The sequence below is a fragment of the Periplaneta americana genome, chromosome 2 (assembly GCF_040183065.1).
Source record: "Periplaneta americana isolate PAMFEO1 chromosome 2, P.americana_PAMFEO1_priV1, whole genome shotgun sequence".
In the NCBI taxonomy this organism is placed as follows: domain Eukaryota; kingdom Metazoa; phylum Arthropoda; class Insecta; order Blattodea; family Blattidae; genus Periplaneta; species Periplaneta americana.
In genome coordinates this window covers 209338281-209361184 of record NC_091118.1, presented here as the reverse complement: position 1 = coordinate 209361184, position 22904 = coordinate 209338281, and the positions used below count along the sequence as shown (strand labels likewise).

General features: G+C 35.4%; 1 protein-coding gene across 1 annotated transcript in view; it reads left to right on the top strand.

Annotated features, from left to right (window-relative positions):
- Positions 1-1434: 1434 nt before the first annotated feature.
- LOC138695221 (uncharacterized) overlaps positions 1435-22904 on the top strand; it is a 474964-nt gene continuing 453494 nt past the window's right edge. Inside the window, exon 1 of the mRNA XM_069819680.1 lies at positions 1435-1549. Coding sequence (XP_069675781.1) covers positions 1435-1549 — 115 coding nt within the window. The remainder of the gene's footprint in view (positions 1550-22904) is intronic.

Below are 22904 nucleotides of genomic sequence, written 5' to 3'. Positions count from 1 at the left end.
TCTTTATATACTTTCTTCTAATCTTGTAATAGGCAATTAAATCCCACTCAAGTTTTGATTTTCTCTAGATAAATCAAAACCTCTAGTGAGATTACTGTTGAAAAAATCACATAAGCATCGCTTAACTTTAGTATGCTTAAAAATGTTAGTCGCCATAAAATAGTGCACTGTAAGTCCAACACAAAACTTTCATGGGCTATTAGTGAAATCGATAAGTAAAAAACCTCGAATTTTTTTATACTCTAATTTTTTCCCTACTTATACAAGATGCTGAGGAGAGTGCATTTTCAAAAATATACTATCGAAAGTCAAACGGTTTTCGTATTACTGAGCGACAAATTTAGCCTATTTTATAAAAACAAGCCTCTTTCAGCGCTCAGAACTCTGGAACCATTTACTGCAGAACATTGAACGGGAGCTCATTTTGAAGCTGACATTTGGTAGGTTATGATAAGAAGTGATCCTTATTTTTATTGTACACAGAGAGACAGATAATCTGATTTTACTTGCTTTTAGGCTTTTTGGCCATTTGTAAAAATGTAAAAAGTATTGAGAAAAAACCTTGCATTATTAAGAGGGATTCGGCATTGTTTGCTTAGTGGCTCGGCAATAAGTTTCGAGGGTATTAAATAAATTATTTTCACACGCCTAGACTTGAACGGCGCAGTACCGCACGCACTGGCCGAGAGCTGAAGATAAGCGAGCGTTGGGCATCATTTTACTCCTGTGTTTATGAAAACTTGTGATAAAGCTAACACAGTCATGACTGCTAGACGACACATAACGTGTTTGTCTCCTGGCCTTGCTTGTCTCGGCTAGCTCCCGTCTCGCAGTCAGCTGGTTAGTTCACGCGCGTACTATTTATTTTCTTTATTTGATATTTTCAATACTTTCTTATCAACGGTGCACCAGTAAAAATATGTGTTTATTTGTACTTTCAATGCGGAATCTAACCATATATTTTAAAAATACTTTTTCGTGGGCAAAGGCGTCTTAATGAGGAAAAATCTAAATTTCTCCATTTCCATAACAAGTAAGAAAATCTGTTTACATGTCAATATAAACTTTAATTTCTCAGCATCAAAATAAACCATGATTTTGATCATTGGGTGAAAGGGTTTCGGAGCCACAACAGTTTAAAGCTGCTAATTTTATGAAAATACGATAAATTTAAATATTTTAAATTCAAACACTATGAAGTTCTGATGCCTCAAACTTTGCACAAAGCACTGTATCACAGTTGTCAACGGACAGAAAAAGTTTCATTGTATTTGAAAATTGCAAGGTCAATTTTCTCCATATTTCGGTCGATTTGAGATGGAATAGCCCGTATGCACATAACACATTCATCAAGGCGGCCATAGCATATTATCATACTTCAGTGGCGATACATAGTACGTATTATTAAGTGCGAGTTCATTGCATTAAATTATAATGAAAATCACAGCTAACACTAATCATAATTGTTCTGTTCTTTTCAGATCAGACAACTGCTTCCGGTGTGTGGTGATCCACGAAAAACATCGAAATGTGTTGCAGTACAAAGAAAGTAAGTGCAGAAAGCTACTTTAGTATTTCATACACTAATTTACTCATTTAAAATATTTCAGACCATCAAATTGCCTCTTCATTACAAAATACTGTACAAAGCCCTATATTGACTTGTTCATCGCACCGTTATCCACTTAGATGTATAAGAAACTCATACTCTGATCGTTACCAAAACAGTGTAATAAAATATGTGATTACTTTTTCAAAATATGTAGACAGACTTTTAAAGTTTCGTCCCAGCATGAGATAATTTCATAGCACTGCGATGCTCAATTTTCATCGTTGTATTCTGAATTGTACCAGACGTAGGCTTAACTGGTTGCTATCGCGACGGTGAACTTCTCTTTCAGGTGATACAGGTTACGTATTTTTTCGACTCGTAGTGTTTTGTTTTTTACTTATTTCCGCATGAATAATCATCTAAACTCCTTTTTCAGAGCGAAAAAAACGCTGCCAACTTTTGCATGAACCCAATAAATAATACATTTACCCAATATCTCCATGACTATTGTGTGGAAATCGTCGTAGCACATTAAATGGAAAATGGACGGACCGAGAAGAAAACTATTTACAGTTCTGTTTGCGTTTGGGCTATTGCATTTATGCTCAACAATGAGATGTGGATTCTCTTGAGCCCATATTCTTACCTTGTGTCTGTGAACATGCCCCTATTATGAGAAATTTAAAAAATAGATGAATAAGAAGGTCCTACTTCGCTTCTTTATAAATGTTATTAGATTATGAAGCCCTATTATGTTACTTGCATGACACAATGTACCCGGTATATTATACAGTGTTACTATAAATCAGGCATGTCAATTGATGCCCACAGGAGCAAGCGCGCGCTTTAGAGCCCAGGAGAGCCTGAGCGCTTTACAGCGGAAAGAAAGAGACAGACGAAAGAGGTGGTATATGCCGCTTGGTCGAGCTATATTCAGGGGTGGCCAGCACTGATTCAATAGATAAAGGGAAGAGAACTTATTAAAACTGTAGCCATGTTAATTTTTAGATTTGCCTGAGAAGTATAAGTGCATTATAAGAATGTAAGTTTTAATTTTAATGCTCATTTTTCACAAGTTTCATTTTTTTTATTCAAAAGAAATATTTTCTCAACTTTTCGTATAAAAAAATGAAATTTTCAGGTGTATAGGCCTATTTATTTAGTAGCCTTACAGAATATTTTCGTAAATCTAATATACCGTATATACGTATTACTGAAGATAGTGTCTTGAAAATTTCGAAAATATTCACATGGAAATTGTTTGTAAGGAAATGAATTAACAAAGCAACTACTGTTACATCATAAGCAAAAGATACGTGCCCATGTGTTGTAAAAATGTCAGTTCTATAGCTTCAGCAGATTTCGAGAAAATAATTTAATATTCTGATGATAGGAAGTTGCTCACAAATATCACCTTAAAAGCATAATGCGATAAGAGTTTTGTTATGTAATATTAGTTACATTTAAAACACATACAGTACCTAGGTAACTTTGCTTTGTACTGTAATATTGTTTTGATTAGTTTATTGATTACTTTTGTAAGGCTAAAGATACCATCAATATAAATTCCAACTTACCATGTCATACTCAATCTCTTTCTTTGAAATATCACTTTCTTTATGAATGATGTGTTTCATCCACTTAATACAGTATAATATTATACTACTATGGAATTTAAGTGGATATTCCTTCTTAACTCTCTATTATGTTACTAAGATTTAAAACACAAGTGTAATATTAAGAAATCAGTGTTAGTACTTTTGTTTTACAGACAATATAGATAATATTAAACAGAAAGATGCCATATAAAAATAACGACATAAAATTTCACGTTCCGTTTGAAGTTTGTGCACCACTGTTTTCTTAATCCAACAGGCTGCTTATTCATATACACAACCCTACCTCTTTCCATACTTAGCGCTTGCTTGCTGCCCGCGCACGACGTCAAGGTCAGAAAAATGTACTTGCTTTGACATCACTGTTATAAATGATCTTTCCGATTACAAACTTGAATAACTATCGTTACGAGACACTTAGAAACATAATATTGGTATTAATGGAAAGAGAAACTCAAATATTTTTTGTTATCCATTCGGTTAAATCACATGTGCTACTCTTAAATCAGCAAAAATTAGGAAGCATGAAATTGGTATCAACAGAAACAGAAACTCCAACATTTTTTTTAAAATTTTCACTGGAAAACATGAAACAGAAAGAGAAACATTTGGTTCACAACCGTCAGTAAGTCACATGTGCTCAATGTGAGCTCCTTGTGTCACACGACACACATCAAGTCTGTAGTCAACTTCCTATCACATTGAACCATCCACCAGTGCAATGGCCTCTGTGATGCGGAAACGAAGATCCTCAATGGTAGGTGGTAATGGTGGCTGGTACACTTGTTGTTTAATAAAACCCCACAGAGAAAAATCACAAGGAGTGAGGTCGGGGGAACGTGGACGCCAATGAAAACATTCTAAATCTTCACGGCCAGCACGTCCAATCCATCTACTGCCTTTTACGGTGAATTTATGTGGATTTCGTGTGAAACTCTCTCTCTCACACGCTCCACATTTGCCTCACTTACTGATGGACGACCGGTTGACTTCCGCTTACAGATGCATCCCCTCGTTTTGAAGTCGGCGTACCACTTACGGATACAGGGCCCACTAGGTGGATCAACACCAAATTTTCTTCTAAAATTGCGTTGTACAGTGACAACAGACTGGGATATGTGAAAATCTAGCACACAAATGCCCTCCTGTCTTCATATGCAGCAATTTTTCTGTTATATCGTCTCCTAGCAACGAAATTAATAAATATGCGATAGTTTCACCAATATAACAAAAAATATTTGAGTTTCTCTTTCCATTGATACCAATATCATGTTTCTAAGTGTCTCCTAACTATAGTTATTCAAGTTTGTAATCGGAAAGATCATTTATAGTAACACTGTATTGCAATTTCATTTCTTACAGGCTGTTGTCATAGAAACGCGAGTAGATTTTTCATTAGAAATATTATGTCAATTTGATAAGTTCATCTGTTTCATATATAATACAACTTAACAGCGAGGTTTCTACGGCAACGATCTAGAAGTATTTCTCCCATTATATTATAGCCTATCTGTGAGTTTATGTTAGCGGTCAGCGTTTTGAATACGTTTCTCTCTTAATCTCTTCGCCACCCGTGCTCTGTCGATAAGATAAATTGTTTCATAATTTCCGCACCTCGCAAGCACGTGATGTGACAGCACTTCAAAACATCAGCATGGATTAATTTTAAGTTCCCTGCTGTTGCTATCATTCTTCATTTAAAAGCTTTTACTGAAATTAGTAACAATCTTCATGAAATTAATGTAGCGTGTGGAAAGTTTCGGTGCGTCCTAATATATTTAATAGTTTCAAATTTTAAAATGTTTAATAATTTTTCGTTATATCAATTGTGGTAGAAAGCATTGAAATACTGCAAAGCAATTGACTCTCAAATTTTGACGAACTACTAGCTTTCCTTAAAAAAAAAAAAACCGTGGTTGTCGACATATCATCTGTCTCTCATTACGCCTATCTGTATACGATACATACACAGTATTCGTATTTCTTTTAAATTATTTGTTAGATGTTCATCGTATTCCACATCTACGTGTCAATTTATCCGCGAATGACCTTTCAGTCTGTAATTTAACCAATCAATAATTTGTTACCCACCGGAGTAACTCAAACAGTAGCGCATTTGCCTCCTGATCCGGGATTGCGCTCGAGCGTGGGTTCGATTCCCACTTGCGCTGATTACCTAGTTTGGTTTTTCCGAGGTTTTCCTAACCGTAAAGTGAAAATCAGGTAATCGTCGTTAAATCCTCAGTCTCTCATCTCTCCAGCTACCATCTCGCCATGACCAATCTCATCGACGCTAAATAACCCAGTAGTTGATACAGCGACCTTAAATAACCAGCTAAAAAATAAACTATTTGGTATAATACAATACAATAGGTAGTGTCAAGGCAAACAATTACAAGCGCGCAGTTAAAAATGGATCCAAATTATAAAATTGGTGTGGCTTTAACCTTAAGCAATCCTTAAATTCACTAGCTATCCTATAGGATACCACATTTTAATTAATGTTATAATCTATACTAATAATAAATCTGTAGCCGAAATTTTTCTGGTAATTTTCGATTTTTCAAGAATAATTGGTCCTAACATATATAATTAACCACACTGAAACCGTAAATCGCTTTTTTGAAATTTTTGTTTCTATGTCTGCCTGTCTGTCTGTATGTTTGTTACCTTTTCACGCGATAATGGCTGAACCGATTTCGATGAAAATTGGAATATAAATTAAGTTCGTTGTAACTTAGATTTTGGGCTATATGGCATTCAAAATACATTATTTAAAAGGGGGGTTATAAGGGGGCCTCAATTAAATAAATCGAAATATCTCGCTTATTATTGATTTTTGTGAAAAATGTTACATAACAAACCTTTCTTTAAAAATAATTTGCGATAAGTTTTATTCCTTGAAAAATTTTGATAGGACGGATATTTAATGAGATAAATGAGTTTTAAAATTAAAATAACTGCCATCTAAGGCCGTGTAATGAATTAAAAAACAAATGACTTCGTCTATAAGGGGCCTTGGACAGCAACAATCGAAAGCTATGAAAGATAGCCTACAGAGAATGTTTCTGTGTTTGTATGAAATATTATCGGAAGCTAAATTAACCGATTTGTATAATTAATTATTATTTCACCATTGGAAAGTGTAGTTTCTCTAGATGGGCATAATGCTATAATGTTATTACAGTAACTTCTGAGTGAATTGAGGACAGGTAAGATTAAAATAGCTTCTTATCCACAGAAAACTTGATAGCCTATTGTGTGTATTCTTTTCCTGTATTTCTTAAAATAATGTTTATCTCAGAGAATTAACGAACAACGAGAGTGTATTGATTTAGTACGCAGTAATAATACGTTAGCTTAGCAATCCATTATTTTATAATCCAAATTTTAACTATGCTCAATTGAATCGAGTTAAAATACTTAAAATACATATGCATTAAATGCAATGCAAAAAATTTGGGTAATGAGCCAAACAGATTATGTTGCGCTGTTGTAAAATGAAATTTGTTCCTCCTGAGATTCAAGACTCCCCATAACAAATTAAAAACATACTTATCGGGGTACATCCGTTATCAACACACTTTGTATATAATATAATATAATTTAAGTTATTTGAAGGGTTCAGAATCATAGTGGGCCAAGCGCCATTTACTGAATACGTAGAAAACAAGGGTTAAAATTAAGTTATTATCATAATTCAATGGAAACCTATAACAAGTAAAATAAAGTATACACATTAAATGTAAATTATGTCAATGTTCATTGAACTATGGATGCATGTAATAACAATTAAGAAACATGTTAAAGGAATTGTCATTGCACCAAATGAGTGGTCTCTGGACCAAAATGATTCCATTTTGATTATTTAAATACAATTTAAATTAAGTAACATATTAAACGATTTATTCTTCTATCAAACACGAATGTTCCCTGGATCAAATGTCCTATTTTAATTATGTAATTACTTTATATTTATTTCTAACGGGTGCAGCGGAGCGCACGGGTACGGCTAGTAAATAATAAATAAATAAATTTAAATTATTTTTAATGAAATCTGTTGGGTTTAAATTTGAGGTAAATAGTCTCGCTCGTTGACCAAACACACAAGAGAAAGTGACGCATGTGCTTGGCCTGGAATTGAACTCTGTTCACGATCTCGTCGTAATCCTCAGTGCAGGACGTAAAAGGACGGAACTTTGTACATTCGCGAAGTACGGAGCGGAAGATGTGTCATGAGGACTCTAATCCGTTGATTAAAATGTGGGCCGGCAGAGTTTGGGTGCTGCAGGACAGAAGAAGATGGAACTGCGGAAGCGCCTGGCGTAAACATGAAGACCAGACGCTTCCTGCGGCGGCCGTGACATGGCGTGGCGTTCCCTTATATCTCCGTGGCAACGCTAACAGTTGACGAACGCTTGGCGTGGTGACACAAGGTTCCAGTTATACACACAACAAGGAATTTGATTACATTCACTTCTATAATCAGCATCATGGTGTCACGAAATCAGCCCGGCAACGTATGATTTTGAAGGTATTCGATATACCACGTGCTCTGCTGTAGAAGACGCATACGGCTACTCAGCGTTCAGGCAGGGGTGTACAAAGTGTTACAGTAAATATGAGTTTGTAATCACAATCATATGAGGCGTTCCGTAAGAGAAGGGTGAATCCGCCAAATGTACCTTTAGAGATAATCGATGTTCAAAATGTTTTACCTGTAAACAAGATAAGGACACGTCTGTACTTGCATACTTACTGGCTTTTAAGGAACCCGGAGGTTCATTGCCGCCCTCACATAAGCCCGCCATTGGTCCTTATCCTGAGCAAGATTAATCCAGCCTCTACCATCATATCCCACCTCCCTCAAATCCATTTTAATATTATCTTCCCACCAACGTCTCGGCCTCCCCAAAGGTATTTTACCCTCCGGCTTCCCAACTAACACTCTATATGCATTTCTGGATTCGCCCATACGTGCTACATGTCCTGCCCATCTCAAACGTCTGGATTTAATGTTCCTAATTATGTCAGGTGAAGAATACAATGAGTGCAGTTCTGAGTTGTGTAACTTTCTCCATTCTCCTGTAACTTCATCCCGCTTAGCCCCAAATATTTTCCCAAGCACCTTATTCTCAAACACCTTAACCTATGTTCCTCTCTCAGAGTGAGAGTCCAAGTTTCACAACCATACAGAACAATCGGTAGGAAATAGAAATCCGTTTTGGTTATAATTGCCTGAGATACGTCATGTGCAATATAATTACAAACAATAAATAAATTGTAATGAGTTTAGATAACAATTTCTGCAAAAGATAAAGGAATAAGGTGAAAACATTATTTGAAAATCGAAATATTTGTTATAATATTTAATTATGAATTTACTTGTGTGACTATCTATTTATAAATTAACAATAATATAGTATTATATTATTCTAACGGAAAGCAATATACATACATACGTAAATTTAATGTTGTGCCCATGGGCAGGTATTTCACTGCAAACCCAGGATTCTCCAGGCTTTCCTATTTTCTGCTTTCCTCTTAGCACATATTATGATCCATATATCTTACTGTTGTCTATCATCTGCCACGAACTCTTCTCCCGTTCACCATTCCTTCCAGTGTATCCTTCAGTAGGCAGTTTCTTCTCAGCCAGTGACCCAACCAATTTCTTTTTCTCTTCCTGACCAGTTTCAGCATCATTATTTCTTCACCCACTCTTTCCAACACAGCTTCGTTTCGTATTCTGTCTGTCCATTTCACACACTCCATTCTTCTCCATATCCATATTTCAAATGCTTCTGTATAATCACTTCTCTTCACTTCGTCGTGTATGTACAGCATTTGAAGAAAGATAGAAACACTGATACTTAAATACATAAATACAAAGACACTTTGTACAATGCCAAAACTAGGTGGCCCGGGTTCGAATCCCGGTCCGGGCAAGTTACCTGGTTGAGGTTTTTCCGGGGTTTTCCCTCAACCCAATACGAGCAAATGCTGGGTAACTTTCGGTGCTGGACCCCGGATTCCTTTCACCGGCATTATCACCTTCATTTCATTCAGGCGCTAAATAACCTAGATGTTGATACAGCGTCGTAAAATAACCCAATAAAATAAAATAAAAAAAACAATGCCAAAACACACTTTCTTAAATTTTATTACAAGAGTTCGTTTTTCTTACCTGAAGGACCCGCTGCCGATATTTGGCGTTTATTTTTAGATCTGATATTATCTTTATCAGGTCCAAATGTTATGTTTGCAGTTGCAATCCTTAACACTTAAACTTACATGACCGTCTATCAGTCGACTCTTAGCCTAGATTTGTTAAGTTTCATGGAAGAAAAACATGTTCATACCTACACTTACCGCCCAACATTAATCTGAGACAAATTAAAGTAATTGAGGATAGACTCCAATGCTCTATACTCTTTAACATGAGGTCGAATGATGCAATGTATTAAATTTGTACAGGCCGAGAAATAAAATTTGGGCCACCTGATTTTACTGTTCCATATACAACGCTTTGCGCATGTGCAGTAAACAAGAGCGCCTAAATGTATGCTACTTGTTGACAGTCTTGCGAAGCTTGTTGCACACATAGAGGAGGACTGATACTATGACTCGGCCCTTTTTTAATTCCATATTTATTCGCCTATAACGTCTAGCATGAGACCGCAGACATGAAGAAGGTTAGGAGGAGAGGTAAGGTTTGAACGCGTGCTGTTGCTGGAACGAAATTGGGATATAGCACGTATTGTCGAACCATCGGATCTGTGCCCCTTCAGCGCTGTCGTCGTTCTTGGAAAAGTTAACGCCTGTACTCACTCCATTCCACCCGCTTTCCTCCCACCACGTTAAACAGCAGGCCACGAACCTTGCCGAATAGGGATGTTGCCAAACTTCCGTCAAACTGTGTCATAAATAACTGGTCCTCCATGCTACAATATTATTTATTTCAATCAAAATACATCTTGTATTTCTACATTTTTTTAAACCTAAATCCCATATCTCGAATCACTTTCCGTAGTTTTTCTCTCCAACCTTGGAAATTATTGTTTCTCTCGCAAGCTTCAGTAATTTCTTCAATGTTGAAACTTCTTTCTGAACGGTATAAAATTCTTGTATCTTTCTTCTTAAAATACATCGGTTCATATCATCTACAATAATTAAAAATTCGCTTGGTCTGTTCTACTCTGGTGATTCTAGCTTTTCATCTCCTGCACAGACTCTCTCTCTCCTGATTTTCTTTATTAGGAGTTCTGACCTGTCTATACAAATTACATAAAATGTTGTATTATTAGTATTAGTTAAATAAGTAATTTTAATATGTAATCAATTGAAATAAAATAAGCCTCACCTGTGATATCAGTTGCTCTTTTCGTTGCCTGATTTATAGGAAACAGATATTGACCTGTTTGTTTCTCTTCATCGCAAAATCGCAAACAACCAAAAATGTATTTAAAAATAGGCTTAAGGACCTTACTAATAAACGATAATTATACACAGTATTTAAAGGGTGTAAATGATATTTTGTTATTGAAGTGTTGTATCAGTGAAGAATTATGTTGTGTCAGTGAAGTGTGTTGTATCAGTGAAGAATTATGTTGTGTCAGTGAAGTGTGTTATATCAGTGAAGAATTATGTTTTGTCAGTGAAGTGTGTTGTATCAGTGAAGAATTATGTTGTGTCAGTGAAGTGTGTTGTATCAGTGAAGAATTATGTTGTGTCAGTGAAGTGTGTTATATCAGTGAAGAATTATGTTGTGTCAGTGAAGTGTGTTATATCAGTGAAGAATTATGTTTTGTCAGTGAAGTGTGTTGTATCAGTGAAGAATTATGTTGTGTCAGTGAAGTGTGTTGTATCAGTGAAGAATTATGTTGTGTCAGTGAAGTGTGTTGTATCAGTGAAGAAGTATATCGTGTCAGTGAAGTGTGCTGTGTAAGTGAAACGTGTTCCTGTCAGTGAAGCTTTATAGTTTATAGTGGCAGTGCATAGTATTTGAACAGTGAAATGTTTTTGAAGTGTTAGTGAAATCAGGATAGAATCAGTGAAATGTGTCGTAGTTCCAGTGCAGTGAGTGAGTTGACAGCGAAATGAGTGTAGTGTTGAAAGGTACTTGTGCAGATATGAACATATCATACTCGTGGGTTTTAGTTCGATCTTAGTTTTAAGATACAAATTAGATTTATTTAAAATGTTATTTTAAGTGATAGTTTCATTTAATTTAGTATATTCCCTGTTGTTGTTGTTGTTGTTGTTGTTGTTATTATTATTATTATTATTATTAGTATTAATTATTAGTATTATTATTAATTGTATTTTTAATTAATAAGTTTATTATTGTCATTATTGAATGTAATTAGTTACCACTGCCACCGGGTATATACCCACTGCAGTGTGAATAAATACATACATACATACATACATACATACATACATACATACATACATACATACATACATACATACATACATACATACATACATACATACATACATACATACATACATACATACAAAATGCTATCACGTACTTGCTTAATAATATTTCTTTCACCACTCCGTGCTACAGTATTCATGTTGAGTTGACAACACTAGACTGCAAGTGCAAATAAACTGTCCAGCAAGAAGGCTCAAAATTGTGAGTAGTGGGGGACAGAAAGGGAGAGAGATAGGAATGCAGGAAGAGAAATGAATTACCGAGGCTGAGAAGGAATTAGGGTTCAGTTCGCATATCTTACGGGGGCACAGATCCGATGGTCCGACAATAACAGAACTACAGGATGCGGCAGAGAAATGGGGATCATAAATAGTTGGTTATTGGCTCAAGGATGTATTTCTTTCAAACAAAGAAACATAATGTCAATACCTCAAACTATCCATTAAGTAAGATTCTACATACAAATCTAGTCTTTCAGGTAAAGCTTCCTGTGAAGCAGATTTGAATAATTTCAAGGGAAAAATTGTTCCGGGGCCGGGTATCGATCCCGGGACCTCTGGTTGTACGTACCAGCGCTCTGCCAACTGAGCTACACGTCACTGTGTACGTTAACAGAAAACCACAATTCCAAGTCACACAGAGTTTGTGTGCACTCGATGTGGGTCTCTGGCGTTTCGTCAGCCCACGCGAGTTGTGTGGATATAAAGGAAAAGGTTGAGACGGTGTCGGGTGGAGTTCCCGGGTAGCTCAGTTGGCAGAGCGCTGGTACGTTCAACCAGAGGTCCCGGGATCGATACCCGGCCCCGGAACAATTTTTCCCTTGAAATTATTCAAGATTCAACATGATTTTCTTTCCTACAGCAGCAAGGAGACCTTTTCAAGAGATTTGCTTTAATAAGTTACTTTACAAGAACGGATCATCGCCCGGGAAAGATCAACATATATTTAAACCAGCCTGAGCATAAGAGGAGAAGAAGAAATTCCAGCCCATGTCCTTTTCGCTTACGCCGCCTTGTAAAGAAATGCACAATAAGGCTCTATACAACAGTGGTGGATTTTACACGACCAGCGAGAGTTGAAAGTTCATAAAATCTGTATGATGTCCGCCCGATTGTCTCAGCCAGGAAAGGCGGGGTGGGGAGTTAAAGGGTGGTCTGCGTGACTCAATCGAGTTAATAGCAATTAAAAGCACCTGGGAATTATTTCAGCCCTATAATTGGAAGAACTGTATTTCTCACACAGTCCGATGCTGATATAAATACTACTGATTAAGAGAGAGAGAGATAAATCGTCCGGATTAATTAAGGATAACCACGAGGATCCGGAAATTAATAGCAAATAAAAATATAATTAATTGAATATGAAAATAAAATGTAATAATTGAGCACCACTGATTATCAATTATAAAATAAAACCTTAGAGGATGACTTTAAAATTATATTTATAAATAAAGGATTTTATTTAAAATTAGCATATCCTTAATTAAGGGGAGAAGATGGTATTTTTTTTTCATTTTTTTCCTATTTGGTGTAAAATATTAATTTTTTGTATGTAGAGAGCTCATAGCTGTGGCAACTCAACCAAATAAGAATATTTTGAAAAAAAAAATTACTTGGGGGCCGAAACTTGAAAAAAATATACCCAATGCGGGATTGTACTAAAACCGATATATCTAAACCGTTTTTAAAGATAGATTCAAATAGTTTTTTGCAAGTTGGAATTTATAAAACAGTTATATTACCAGTTGTTCTGTATGGTTGTGAAACTTGGACTCTCACTTTGAGGGAGGAACAGAGATTAAGGGTGTTTGAGAATAAGGTTCTTAGGAAAATATTTGGGGCTAAGAGGGATGAAGTTACAGGAGAATGGAGAAAGTTACACAACGCAGAGCTGCACGCATTTTATACTTCACCTGACATAATTAGGAACATAAAAACCAGACGTCTGAGATGGGCAAGGCATGTAGCACGTATGGGCGAATCCAGAAATGCATATAGAGTGTTAGTTGGGAGGCCGGAGGGAAAAAGACCTTTGGGGAGGCCGAGACGTAGATGGGAAGATAATATTGAAATGGATTTGAGGGAGGTAGGATATGATGGTAGAGACTGCATTAATCTTGCTCAGGATAGGGACCAATGTGAGGGCGGCAATGAACCTACGAATTCCTTAAAAGGCAGTAAGTAAGTACGTATTTGCAAAAGCATGTTCTACAAACTGTCTGTAACAGAATTGTGATATTAGTCCCTACGTTTGTAAAATAAACAATTAAAGTTTAATAAGAATTTTCTGATTTCCTTTCTTGCAAACAAACGGACGTATTTTTTTAATGAAATCAATTAACAAAATTCTGTTACAGAGAAAAGTTTCCTAATAGTGTAGAGAATGTGTGTTATAAATGTCATGCATGTATCTTTAATAGTTCAGAAATTATATTCATTTTTGTCTGGCAATGTAGCAAAAAAAATGAAGTTGCTGGAAACCGATGAAAGCGGGCGTGTAATTTAAAAATCCATAGTACAGGAAGTTTAAAAATGACGTCTCAACATCCGATAAGGGCACAAATACCCACAAAATGTTATGCAATGCATTCCACACATATCAAAGGGTATTTTAAAGAAAAAAAATTTTTGAAAATTTAATTTATCGGAAACAACATAGATTTAAAAATCCATAACGCAGGAAGTTTAAAAATGGCGAATCAACATCCGATAAGGGCACAAATACCCACAAAATGTTATGCAATGCATTCCACACATATCAAAGGGTATTTTAAAGAAAAAAAATTTTTGAAAATTTAATTTATCGGAAACAACATAGATTTAAAAATCCATAACGCAGGAAGTTTAAAAATGGCGAATCAACATCCGATAAGGGCACAAATACCCACAAAATGTTATGCAATGCATTCCACACATATCAAAGGGTATTTTAAAGAAAAAAAATTTTTGAAAATTTAATTTATCGGAAACAACATAGATTTAAAAATCCATAACGCAGGAAGTTTAAAAATGGCGAATCAACATCCGATAAGGGCTCAAATACCCACAAAATGTTATGCTATGCATTCCACACATATCACAGAGTATTTTAAAGAATTTATTTTTTGAAAATTTACTCATTTTTCACCAAAAAATACCATCCTCTCTCCTTAAGACCTTCTGAGAGGTATAAATGAAATTTGTTAATCTGCAGGGAATCTTTAAGAATTTGCGAGATGATTTTTTGAATTTCGAAAGATGATATTGATAATTGTTTTAAAAATTATATGTAAATTTTGGTAAAGAACTCCGAGATCCAAAAAATAAACCTGGCACTGACCAATTGAAGAGAGGGATGTTATACTTGGCACTAAGGTAGGGAATGCAAGGTTCATAAATGGCCCTCTTTTCATGATCAACCTGATGAGCTTGGTTTAGATCTCTCTCCATGCGTATAGTTCGATCTATGATAATAGCCTTTTGTTGTTGCCTGTTTATTGCTATTATATCCACTCTTCTGTGAGAGTCGTCTTCACAAATGCAGTGGACCTCTTCATGAACTTCCCAATCCTTGTTCCGAAGAAGACAGGCGATAGCTCCACGGACTCTATGATGCCTGTTGTTACGCAATAACTCTCCTTTCCGACAAAAGCCCAACACATGGCCAAGAGTTTCTGTCTCGTTGCAGCCTGGTTGACGGCAACGGCTCATGCTGAAAGCTCTGCAGGAACGGAGCACGCTGCAGTAAGGTTGCAGGACATCTTGATTGCATTAATATATTACGAAGACAACAAATTCTTTTTGGTGCTGACCCATGAATTGGCTCTTGGATATTCTTCATAGATGACTTACACCTTTCCCCTTATGAGGCAACTGATACCAGGATTCAAACGATCTCTTTCGCAATTCATCACGTAGATTTCTTCCAGTAGTTCGAGGTGTTATGCTGGCTTCAGGAATTTTCAGGCGCTTGAGAGCAATTACCAACAAAAGCAACAAGATTAGATAATTTGTTTAAACAAAAGCCGCCCTAAATAAGGGTTCGATAGATCGGCCTACTAATCAATTCATAAAGAATAATGAGTAAACAAAACAATTTTTTGACACTTGGAAAGAAAAAGAAAAAGCATTGAGATAAGAAAACGTAGGAAATCATTTATCTTAACTGTTCATATATTTAATTTTTTTTTAATATAATATGTAATTAACTAATAAATTGTTTTGACCTGTTCGTAAAACAATTCATTGCCATAATATGCAAATATAAACTGTTTTGACTAGTTTTTGACACTGGTATTTATTAAATTGTGACGGACTGCAAAGAAAACAACTAATGCTATCTTCCCAAATTATATTTTGTTGTAGGATTATTCTGTATTTTTCCTTCAATTTATATTTCCACACCTACTTCTGTTGTATTATATTATTAAAATTACAGTATTAATTAAAATGTGGTGTCCTATAGAACAGCAGGTCAATTTAAGTATTGTTTAATGTTGTTGTCACACCAATTTTATAATTTGGATGCATTTTTAACTGCTCGCTTCTGATTGTTTGCATTGACACTATCTCTCCTATCTACGTCTCGGCCTCCCCAATGGTCTTTTTCCATCCGGCCTCCCAACTAACACTCTATATACATTTCTGGATTCACCGATACGTGCTACATGTCCTGCTCATCTCAAACGTCTGGATTTAATGTACCTAATTATGTCAGGTGAAGAATACAATGCGTGCAGTTCTGCGTTGTGCAACTTCCTCCATTCTCCTGTAATTTCACCCCTTTTATTCCCAAAATATTTTCCTAAGCAACTTATTCTCGAACACCCTTAATCTCTGTCCATTAGGAAAGTTCAGGATAACAGACAGGGTTTGGAATTGAACGGGTTACATCAGCTTCTTGTCTATGCGGATGACGTGAATATGTTAGGAGAAAATTCACAAACGATTAGGAAAAACACGGGAATTTTACTGGAAGCAAGTAAAGCGATAGGTTTGGAAGTAAATCCCGAAAAGACAAAGTATATGATTACGTCTCGTGACCAGAATATTGTACGAAATGGAAACATTGAGATTGGAGATTTATCCTTCGAAGAGGTTGAAAAATTCAAATATCTTGGAGCAACAGTAACAAATATGAATGACACTCGGGAGGAAATTAAACACAGAACAAATATGGGAAATGCCTGTTATTATTCGGTTGAGAAGCTTTTATCATCCAGTCTGCTGTCCAAAAATCTGAAAGTTAGAATTTACAAAACAGTTATAGGGTAAACATTGGTAATTTCGTGATAATTTCATGAAAATTAATTTAAAATGCAAATGTGTAAATATATCCTTATTCCGATTTTTTCAACTAAAAAACGATAATTTGCTGTACAAATCTGACGACATAAAAGATTGGACACGTTCTTGAACAAGTACCAAAAACCACTTTTACAACTTAAGCTAAAAGGTTGGTTATTTCGTGATAACCTTGGTAATTTCGTGATATTACATTGATAATATCGTGAGAGGTAGAAGAATTGTGGAAAAATTCATTCAAGTCAAATGAAATTCTCATTTATTGTTACAAGACTTCGAACATAGTAATTCCGTCTAACATTCATAAGAAGAAAACATAGAAATACATATCAACACATAATAAGAATGAAATCAAAGTAAAAATTGAAATTGAAAAAGGATCTTCTTTACCCTGAAAGGGTGAACATTTTTATTACGGACTTATTATAGCCTATATTACTAAGGTAACTCCAAAAGTAATGCATAACGTTTGTTTAAAAATTATATTTTTATCCTATAACTTTGCTAATTTCACATAATGTAGATACATCCTTCAGGAACAAAAGTCACTTTTCCACATAATCCCCGTCCCCTTCAAGTGCCTTACTTAACCTAGGAACGAGGGCCTGTAGACCAGCACGGTAAAAGTCTGGACCAACACATCTGAGCAACACTTTAGCAGTGTGCACAAGGGAGTCATCTTCTAACCTCGTTCCGCGAAGGGATCCTTCAGTTTACCAAAGAGATGGTAATCGCACGGTTCCAGTTCAGGACTGTAAGGGGGATGTTTCAGTGTTTTCTATCCGAATTTTCCGATCTGGTCTGTGGTCTTGTGACTGACATATTACGGTTGTGCGTTGTAGTGCAATAGCAGAACACCCTGCTTCTCCCGATGTCGTCGAACACGACTCAGTCGAGCTTGATTTTTCTTGAGAGTTGCCACATACGCGTCAGAATTAATGGTGGTTCCGTGTGGCATGATGTCCACAAGCAAAATTCCTTCTGAATCGAAAAACTCAGTAGCCATAAATTTTCCTGCCGAAGGTGCACTTTTGAATTACTATTTCTTTGGTGAATTTGCATGATATCACTCGATTGTCTGCCTCTGTCTCCGGTCCATAACAGTGAAGCCATGTTTCATCTTCTGTCACAATTTTTGCAAGTAAGTCATCTAAATAGTATAAAAAGTAACGCTTAATGCTCAACAAAATTTCGCCTCAAATAGCTAAGATTTCTATCAGTAAAGCTAAGCTTATATGGCGACTACAGCTTTATCTAAAATTCCAAACACATTTCCTAAAATTTCATTAAGGTATAATTAATCATTGTACCAAATATCATATGCTTACCTTTAGTAATAAGTCTGTAATGTATTTACAAACATCCACAAAGTTTATACTCCTGAGAAATCGACTCTAACTTGTTTTCTCCAAACATAAAAGCTCACTGAAGCAGCTACAATAGACACACAAAGCGTAGCAGTATTTTTCTGGAAACCTGACAACATATGCAATCCCTTGCTAAAATTTGAATCTCGTAACATCATTGGTTAGTTCATGAAATAGCAAAGAAAAAGTATCACGAAATAACCACTGCCAAGAAATTACCAATGTTTACCCTATTACAGGTTGTTCTTTATGGTTGTGAAACTTTGACTCTCACTTTGAGAGAGGAGCATAGGTTAAGGGTGTTTGAGAATAAGGTGCTTAGGAAAATATTTGGGGCTAAGAGGGATGAAGTTACAGGAGGATGGAGAAAGTTACAAAACGCAGAACTGCACGCATTGTATTCTTCACCTGACATAATTAGGAACATTAAATCCAGACGTTTGAGATGGGCAGGGCATGTAGCACGTATGGGCGAATCCAGAAATGCATAGGCCTATAGTGTGTTAGTTGGGAGACCGGAGGTAAAAAAACTTTTGGGGAGGTGAGACGTAAATGGGAGGATAATATTAAAATGTATTTGAAGGAGGTGGGATATGATGATAGAATCTGGATTAATCTTGTACAGCATAGAGACCGATGGCGGGCTTATGTGAGGGCGGCAATGAACCTTGTAAGTAAGTAATTAAGAAGAAATTAGCTTCCAGATAAGGTAAAAACATTATTTACCAAAATTTGAAGAAATATGACATTTCTAGAGTCGATGTAGGCCTATTACCTTAACTTAGTAACATATTCAACATGGAACTTATTTCATAACGCGTGCACAAAAAGCTTACTTGCGCTGCATTGCTTAGGGAAAATCTATCCCACCCAGTAAGCTCAGTGCATAGCATAGGCTGGATTAGAACCCAGGACAGCGTTAAGCTGCTCGCTAGTCTCTCGCTGATTTGAAATTCTTAAAAATCCTTTTTAATACAATATTCAGCTCACTGACCAATAGCGATCTATATCGTCAAGTTATAAATTTAAGGTGTCAATAATTCACGACGCACTAAATCCATTAGTGTCGCCATACATGATAATGTCCTTGTGGTTACAGGAAACGTATTGCCATTTGGTTTATTGCATTATTACGATGTATATTAACATGTAGACCCCCACCCACCCCCCCGTAATGGCTATACGTCCTAATTGCAGGTAACAGGTTTCTCGAGATGCTGTTAATGGGCTGCCTATGTCTCGGGCGCTTTATAATCCCAAATGAATATGTTAACACTACGCCCCCACCTCTTTGATCTTGTTAATGCAGCTTAATACGTTAGTTCATTATTGTCTACGAACGTGGGGTTGTGTTAACTTACCTGGATTCTATTACGTCGCAAGTAATCCCCCAAAAGTTTGCGTTCCTCTTATGAACATAACAATAGTCCTGAGATTCAGAAAATAATCAATGCAGAATCAGGTGCCTTTCTCACGACAGGCATAGTGACCCCCTAGAAGACAACCATTCATTTCTTCTAACTGTTAATTCCTTTCACTATCTTCAGGACAGTTCGCGGATTATGTAAAACTGTCAATGTCCCTTAAGACACTCTTCTTTATTTCTCATTTCAAATTTTTGTTCAATATTATTCTATTAGTTTGTTCAGTTTCTATATTACTTATTTAGTTACTTACTTCTTTTAAGGGGAATTGGACGTTATCGCATGCAAAGTTAAGGCGATTCAAGAACCTTAAGGAGATTCAAGAATAATTTAAAAAGTTGTGTATAAAGTGAAAATTAAAATTAAGGTGACATTCAACATTTAATTTTTTAAGGTGACATGTATTTATCTAGCCTGACGAGTTTACTTCCTTGGTTTGAATTGTAAATTATTTAAAAATAGCATGTAAGAGGGCCTTAGACTAGAAATGTTTAGTTTAAAGGTAGTTCTGTTTATAAGTATGCATAAGGGTGTAATTATTTGACTTATTTGAACTGTTGTATCAGTGAAGCGAGGTGAGTCAGTGAAGTTATGGTTTTACAGTGCAGTGAACAGTTCCGATCAGTGATAATTTATAGCGTCAATGAAATGTGTTCTATAGTGTCAGTGAAATGTGTTACAGAGTGTCAGTGAAATGTGTGCTAAAGTGTCAGTGAAATGCGTCATAGTGCCACTACAGGGAATGAGATGAGAGTAAAGTGAAAGACTATTGAAACTTATGTAGGATCTATACATAATTATGTAGGTTGTATTGTAAAATTAGGTATTTTATTTTATGTTTTATTATTATTGTGTTAAATTGTATTGTGTATTCTTATTGTATTGTGTATAAAATTGTATATGTGTTGTAAAATTGTATTGTGTATTGTAAATTTTATTGTGTATTGCTTATCATTTTATTGTGTATTGTTAATATTGTGTATACCACTGCCACCGGGTGCTTGCCCACTTGCAGTGTAAATAATACATACATACAGAGTAATGGTAAAAATAGCCTATATTCAAGCAGTCATAAATGTAATACTATTTATCAGAACTCTTTCATTTTTTTAGTGACATAAGTATACACATTAAGCTTTAAAATGAAAGAGGAATGGTTAATCTAGTGTAAATCTTACCCTTAAATTAATTTTTTAATTTAAACATATATTTTATATAAATTCACTACATACCTGTGATTAGGTACACTCTATTCACTTATCATAGCACACATTGAATTAAAATTCTTGGCCACTTACTGCTAATAGATACTAAAACATACCCTACTAAAATTATTAAAATATCTGTAATATTATGGGCATAGGGCTTATACTAATCTTCGTCATTTTTTTTTTTTATTTTACTGACGGTGAGTGGTCAAATTTTCAATTCAATATGTCCTATAATAAGTGAATAGAGTGTACCTAATCACAGACATGTAGTGAATTTATAAAAAGAAATGTGCTTAATTAAAAAAAAATAATTTAAGGATAGAGATTAACTCTAGAGTAACCATTCTTTTTCATTAATAGCTTAATATGTATACACACATAGGTAACAAAAATGAAAGATCTCTGATAAATAGTATTATATTTATGAACTCCTTGAAGATAGGCTATTTTTACCATTATTTTGCATGCGATAATGACCAACTCCCCTTAAGAAACCCGAAGGTTCGTTGTCGCCCTCACATAAGCCCTATTCTGTCTGTTATTATTCGGTTGAGAAGTTTTTATCATCCAGTCTGCTCTAAAACAACCTAAAAGTTAGAATTTATAAAACAGTTACATTACCGGTTGTTCTGTATGGTTGTGAAACTTGCACCCTTACTTTGAAAGATGAACAGAGGTTAAGAGTGTTCGAGAATAAGGTGCTTAGGAAAATATTTTGGGACTAAGAGGGATGAAGTTACAGGAGAATGGAGAAAGTTACACAAAGCAGAACTGCACGCATTGTATTCTTCACCTGACATAATTAGGAATATTAAATCCAGACGTTTGAGATGGGCAGGGCATGTAGCACGTATGGGCGAATCCATAAATGCATATAGAGTGTTAGTCGGAAGATCTGAGGGGAAACGATCTTTTGGGAGGTCGATACATAGATGGGAGGATAATATTAAAATGGATTTGAGGGAGGAGGGATATGACGGTAGAGACTGGATTAATCTTGCTCAGGACAGGGATCTATGGCGGGATTATGTGAGGGCGGCAATGAACCTTCGGGTGCTCTAAAACCATTTGTAAGTTATTATTATTATTATTATTATTATTATTATTATTATTATTATTATTATTATTATTATTATTATTATTATTATTATAAAAGACGGACATTTTACTTGAAGCAAGTAAAGCGATAGGTTTGGAAGTAAATCATGAAAACAAAGTATATGATTATGTCTCGTGACCAGAATATTGTACGAAATGGAAATATAAAAATTGGAGATTTATCTTTCGAAGAAGTTTAAAAATTCAAATATCTTGCAGCAACAGTAACAAATATAAACGACACTCGGGAGGAAATTAAACGCAGAATAAATTTGGGAAATGCCTGTTATTATTCGGTTGAGAAAATTTTGTCATCTAGTCTGCCGTCAAAAAATCTGAAAGTTAGAATTTATAAAACAGTTATATTACCGGTTGTTCTGTATGGTTGTGAAACTTGGACTCTCACTAAAGAGGAACAGAGGTTAAAAGTGTTCGAGAATGAGGTGCTTATGAAAATATTTTGAGGCTAAGAGGGATGAAGTTACAGGAGAATGGAGAAAGTTACACAACACAGAACTGCACGCATTATATTCTTCACCTAACAGAATTAGGAACATTATATCCAGACGTTTGAGATGGGCAGGGCATGTAGCACGTATGGGTGAATCCAGAAATGCATATGGAGTTTTAGTTGGAAGACCTGAGGGGGAAAAAAACCTTTGGGGAAGCCGAGACGTAGATGGGAGGATAATATTAAAATGGATTTGAGGGAGGTGGGATATGATTGTAGAAACTGTATTAATCTTGCTTAGGATAGGGACCGATGGCGGGCTTATGTGAGGGCGGCAATAATAATAATAATAATAATAATAATAATAATAATAATAATAATAATAAAATTTATTAATCCTTAAATATTAAATAATGCAATAAATTTCGTCGAAACAACAGTGAATTAAAAATCAGAT